Source organism: Etheostoma spectabile, chromosome 18 (assembly GCF_008692095.1).
Source record: "Etheostoma spectabile isolate EspeVRDwgs_2016 chromosome 18, UIUC_Espe_1.0, whole genome shotgun sequence".
NCBI classification, from domain to species: Eukaryota; Metazoa; Chordata; class Actinopteri; order Perciformes; family Percidae; genus Etheostoma; species Etheostoma spectabile.
Genome location: NC_045750.1, coordinates 2600665 through 2606694, shown reverse-complemented (window position 1 = coordinate 2606694; position 6030 = coordinate 2600665). Strand labels below are relative to the sequence as shown.

At 45.1% G+C, this 6030-nt stretch overlaps 1 protein-coding gene and 1 long non-coding RNA gene across 2 annotated transcripts in view; one reads left to right on the top strand and one right to left on the bottom strand.

Moving 5' to 3' along the window:
* The first annotated feature begins 1969 nt into the window (after positions 1 to 1969).
* clvs2 (clavesin 2) overlaps positions 1970 to 6030 on the top strand; it is a 38894-nt gene continuing 34833 nt past the window's right edge. The window contains exons 1-2 of the mRNA XM_032542779.1: positions 1970 to 3294; positions 5665 to 5839. Coding sequence (XP_032398670.1) covers positions 2906 to 3294; positions 5665 to 5839 — 564 coding nt within the window. The 5' untranslated portion in view covers positions 1970 to 2905. The remainder of the gene's footprint in view (positions 3295 to 5664; positions 5840 to 6030) is intronic.
* LOC116706155 (uncharacterized) overlaps positions 5102 to 6030 on the bottom strand; it is an 18644-nt gene continuing 17715 nt past the window's right edge. The window contains exon 4 of the long non-coding RNA XR_004336158.1: positions 5102 to 5218. This is a non-coding gene — a long non-coding RNA (uncharacterized LOC116706155). The remainder of the gene's footprint in view (positions 5219 to 6030) is intronic.

Here is a 6030-nt window from a genome sequence, read left to right as displayed (position 1 = left end):
ACATTTACTCCAGTACTGTACTTCAGTACACATTTTGGCTACTTGTACTTTACTTGAGTCTTTTCTTTCAAGCCACTTTCTACTTCTACTCCGCTACATTTCAGAGAGAAAAAGTGTACTTTTTACTCCGCTACATTCATCTTTAGTTACTAGCTACTTTACAAATTAACATTTTGCACACAAAACACATGTAGTTTATGAAATATGATGTTTTATTATAAATGTAACTACAATATAATGGCCTACAAGTCCAGCTGAAATTATTAGACCATTAAACACGTTGTTGATTGTTCGGAAGAGGATTAGGATCACATGGGAATAAATGTATTGGGTTCTGAGTTTAAAGTCAGAATTATAACCTTTTTAAAAAAAAAAAGACAATAAGAAAGTGACTATGAAAAGAAATTCTGACTTTTTTGTTGTTGTTAGACTCAAAAATAAAAAGTCATAATTCTGACTTGATTCTCAGAACTCCAATACATTTTTTTCATTTGGCCCTAATCCTCTTCCATATGATTGAAATAGCAGTTTCCAGTTTCTAAAATGTGAGGAGTTTTCTTTATGGAGTACTTTTACTTTTAATACTTCATGTACATTTTCCTGATCATACTTACATATACTGTGGTAACATTTTCAATGCAGGACTTTTACTTGTAACAGAGTATCTTTCTAGTGTGGTACTAGCAGGACTTTTACTTGTAACAGTGTGTTACTAGTACTTTTACTTAAGTAAAGGATCTTAATCCTTCCACCACTGTCTGAATGTCCGTCAGTGCTGATAGGAGGACTAAATGTCTGCATGTATATTCATTTACAGTAATCCACTTTGTGTGTTTATAGCTTAATAGTCTCCAGTGGAAGATGCTCTTATTATGTTTTAATTAAGTCCATATTCCTTTAAATACAGATATGGTAGGAACAAATACTTACACATCAAAAACTATATCGCGTGCAGATAAAAAATGGTCCACAGATCATGTGGAAAATGAAAGTATATGTGTATGATCCAGGAGCTAAAAAACCTGCCTACACATAGTCCATAAAGAAAAAGGGTGAAACTGAGGCCCCTTATTTAGCCTGAGGCCTTCAGGACCCATGAGTCCCCCCCCCCCCCCCCTTCATCCTAACCCAGCCCTCCTCCCTCTCACCTCTGTTTATTTAACCCTCCTGTTGTCCTCGAGTCACATTTGACCCGTTTTCAAAGTTTCTTTATCTGAAATTTAGATTTATTTCTTCTGAGTTGCACCAAAAGAACCCGCATGGTTCCCTACAACACTATTTTGCAAGTAAAATTAAGGATCAGATCAGCACTTTCATAGAATCTTAGCTGTTTTTCTCAATTTGTTTAGCCTTTGAAAAAAAATGTAAAAGGTTTCAAAAGAGTATTCACACTAAACTATGACAGTCTGAGATTATCCACGTTCCACGTTCCTCTGATCTTAACAAAACAATGTCATCATCATTTTTTTTTAATTCTTTAATTAAAAAACTTGATATAATTCCGTATAAAAAAGGTTTATTGACCATGAATTCCAAGAATATGCGTACAATTACTGGTGGTAGTGGGTAAAAAAAGTGACAAACGTACAAAAAAAAGCTTTAAAATAGAGTTAATTTTTGATTTGGTCGAGAGAAAGACAACACAACGGTTAAGTTGCCTCCTCTCCTCTCCTCTCCTCTCCTCTCCTCTCCTCTCCTCTCCTCTCCTCAGCATCCTTTCTCCATCCATCCATCCACTCTCCACTTGCACTCTCCTTTTCTAAGCCTCTACAGCTATTCTCCATCTTTCTGCCCTCTCTTTCTCTCTCTCTCTCTCTGCATCCCTTTTCATATCTGTTGCCTTTTCATCTTACACTCCACCCCTTCCATCCTTCCCCTCCCTCCCTCCTTCCCTCCCTCCCTTCCCCCCCCCGCCGGTGGCGTCCATACACCGACGGGGAGCACAGACTCTAGTTGTCAGTCACTTTCCCAGCGAACAGACGGCGGCAGCAGCAGCAACAAGAGGAGGCAATCCCCCCCCCCCCTAACCACCATCACCACCCTCTCTTGTCCACTCCACCCCTTTCTACAAACGGGTGGCAAAACCTCGCAGGACACCTGTGCTGCTGGACAGGATACTCTCCCCTTTCTGTGGTCTTTGTGAAACACGATTTCAGATCTAAATTCACACCCAAATCGCGGATGGTGCTGATGGGAAGCAGTGGTGAATAAAACAGGGGGGGGGGGGGGATGTAGACGCGGAAACAAGCGGACAAATCTGCCTCGATTGACGGTGACGGTGACGGAGCTGTCGGCGGCGGCACCAGCAGCACCACCAGCGCCAGCAGCAGGAGCAGCAGTCGCCCGGCGGATGGAGATGCCTGGTGGAGGCGGAGGGAGGATGATAGTGATATAGCAGGTGCTGCAGGGTTGTGCCGCATTGCCTAGCCGCCGCGAGCAACGCCGGGGAGACGGTGATGCTGTCGTCGTCATTGTGTCACAGACCGAGAGGAGAGGCTTTGACATGGAGGGAAGCGGCCGCGCGTCGGCGTCTGTGAGCTCAGGCCGCCCGGATCAGCAGGTTGGATGTACCGCCTGAAGCCTGGACAGAGGACCTGAGTCATGACATAGGTTAAAAAAAAAATACAATAAAGTTGAATTCTTGAATGTAAAATTGCAATGTTTCCGTGCGTAAAAGTGAACGGCCCATGAAGATGCATCATAGGAGCATCATAGCAGCAGCGTCTGTGCCAGTTCAGCGTGGATTACGTCTACAGAGCAGCGGGCCTCCATCTGGAGTCAGCTTGTGATCAGTATAACCAAACAGAAAAACCATTTCATACACTTCACCCTGTTGCTGTTGGGGGGACATTTGATTGTGTTGTTTGACCGGAAGCTGGTTGTGGAGGGACAGCTGTTGCCAGAGATGACTCACTTACAGACTGGCCTCTCTCCAGAGACCCTGGAGAAGGCCAAGCTGGAGCTGAAAGAAAACCCGGAGACTTTACACCAGGACATCCAGGAGGTCCGGGACATGATCATCACCCGGCCGGACATTGGTTTCCTCCGGACGGACGACGCGTTCATCCTCCGGTTCCTCCGGGCGAGGAAGTTCAACCACTTCGAGGCGTTTCGGCTGTTGGCACAGTATTTTGAGTACCGACAGCAGAACCTGGATATGTTCAAGAACCTGAAAGCCACGGACCCGGGGATCAAGCAGGCCCTGAAGGACGGTTTCCCCGGAGTGCTGTCCAATCTGGACAAATACGGCCGGAAGATACTGGTCCTGTTCGCAGCCAACTGGGACCAGAGCAGGTAATAAAGAGGCCGAGGGCTGCACAGTCTGCGTTTGGGTTATCTGATCCACCACATAAAGAGCAGGGGAGAGTTTTAAAACCCACTGTAAATGATGTGCAGTCTGGTTTGTGGAGCTGTCCATTCAGCACCACAGCATCTTTTATTTTTTTTTATTTTTTTTAGAAAATAATAATAATTAAAAAAAGCATTTTATTCTTGGAGCACTTTTCATTGTTGAAATCCGTCCAAAAGTGCTACAGGGTAAATAAAAAATATACAAAATTGCATATTTAGAAAGTTTTTAAGGCCATTTTTAATAGAGTCAGTGGTTTGTGGAGCCCTGAGGTACTCTGGGAGGGAAATCCACAAGCGGGTAAACTACAGGAAACCAACTCAGCTTTCCTTTTTATTGGAAAAAATGCACTACTTGGTCAAAAGTATGTGGACACCCAGCACCCATGGGCATCCTCTGCTGCTCTAGCAGCCCCCAGTCTTCTGGTTTCATTCTTTTTCACCAGATGTTGAAACTCGGCTGCAGGGATTCACTCCCCCTTCAGCCACAAGAGCATCAGGGGAGGTCAGACTCTGATGTTTGGGGATCAGGTCTGGCTCATAGTCAGCGTTCCAGTTCATTCCACACGGTGTTGGATGGGGTTGAGGTCAGGACTCTGTGCAGGCCAGTCAAGTTCTTTTTCAGCAAACAGGGGAAAGTTAAGTAGATTTCATGTATATGGCCCAAAATAACATTTCCTTCAAAGAGATTTGCAATCATATGACCACTACCCTTAGATCCTTGATTCAGATAAAGAAAGTACCCGTTAGAGGAGAGGAAGGAGGAATCCTTCATTCAGGATCGACAGGCATGCAACATTTGTTTAGTGTACAGCGTAGACAAAAAGAACAACATAAGGACCCAATTAAAAGCATTTTTTATGCACCCGGCTTTGATAACAGGGGCATTCCATTCATCCTTCCATCCATCCATCCATCCATCCATCCATCCATCCATCCATCTTCATCCGCTGATCCGGTGTCGGGTCGCGGGGTCAGCAGCTCCAGCAGGGGACCCCAAACTTCCCTTTCCCGAGCCACATCAACCAGCTCCAACTGGGGGATCCCGAGGCGTTCCCAGGCCAGGTTGGAGATATAATCCCTCCACCTAGTCCTGGGTCTTCCCCGAGGCCTCCTCCCAGCTGGACGTCCCTCCACCTAGTCCTGGGTCTTCCCCAAGGCCTCCTCCCAGCTGGACGTCCCTCCACCTAGTCCTGGGTCTGCCCCAAGGCTTCTTCCCAGCTGGACGTCCCTCCACCTAGTCCTGGGTCTTCTCCCAGCTGGACGTGCCTGGATCACCTCCTTAGGGAGGCGCCCAGGTGCACAGGGGCATCATCATATTGAAACCAAACAAAGGGTCCTCCCCAAACTGTTGCCCCAAAGCTGGAAACAGTATTGTCTAAAATATTACAGCAATGTGTTACATGTAGAGTTCTCTTAATTGGAACTAAGAAGTAGCATAACAAGCCAGACCCACATCAAGGTGTTGGGTCTGGGAGCTCACTATTGGCAGGGCTCAATCCGAGGGGCGGGATTAACGGTTGTCTTTCAAATTCCCCTCTGCATGCAGTAGGATAGCACCACAACCAACCAGAGCAACGCTAGTTGATAGATAAACTCCAAACACGTCTTCCTTTTTGAAGAATGACATCAGAGCTTAACCCCAAGTCCTCCAGAGTCTCGGCCAAAGCCGTTTCAAAAGATCGCTGTTCGCTAGCAGCAGCCATCTTATTTTTTTTCAAGTAGAAGAGACTTTACACGGAACCGTAGACCCGCCCACCGACTCTATACACGATGTGATTGGCCTGAACACAATGGGTTTTTTTCCAGCTCACAAGCCAACAGAGAGTCGCTAGACTGACCCTAGCTGCAAATTACATTTGCTGCCACACTGTAAATAACGGCTGTGAAATCTCCAGTTATTTTCTTTAGATTTCACAGTAACACTACTGTATATGTTTTTTACAGTAGTATGCTGTAAAGTTACTTTACAACCTTGACGCCATGACAAAATCACAGTAGTCTAAGACTTACAGTTGAAATCACAGTAGTCAAAGCATTACTGTAAAAAAATAAAATAAATCACAATATAGCCACTATAGTACTGTAAAAGTACTACTAAAGTCTATATAACAGAGACTTCCGACACAGTTTCAGGGGACCATTGATATTTAGGTATTTTATCAAGAATATCCTGATATGTCATTTTCTCCATATCACCCATTTCTACGGACAGCTCTTTTTTTTTTTTTGGTCAACCGACTTAAGTACTTCAATAAATATTTTCTCGTCACTGCTCTGGCAAATAAACCAATCCTGTTCTTCTGTTTTTCCCAGATACACATTTGTGGACATACTGAGGGCGATCCTGCTGTCGTTGGAATCTATGATCGAAGACCCGGAGCTGCAGGTCAACGGCTTCATCCTCATCATCGACTGGAGTAACTTCACCTTCAAGCAGGCGTCCAAACTGACTCCCAGCATGCTGCGGCTGGCCATCGAGGGGCTGCAGGTAAGACGCTTCCTGCTGACAGAAAGCCTCACTAGCGTTGTTATTATGGTTGGTTAGTGGCGTGTGCAATGGGTCTGACCTTATTCGAGTCTCTGGGTTGCATCCAAACACTTCAGCTTAAAAGGTCCCATGGCATGAAAATTTCACTTTATGAGGTTTTTTTTAACATTAATATGAGTTCCCCCAGCCTG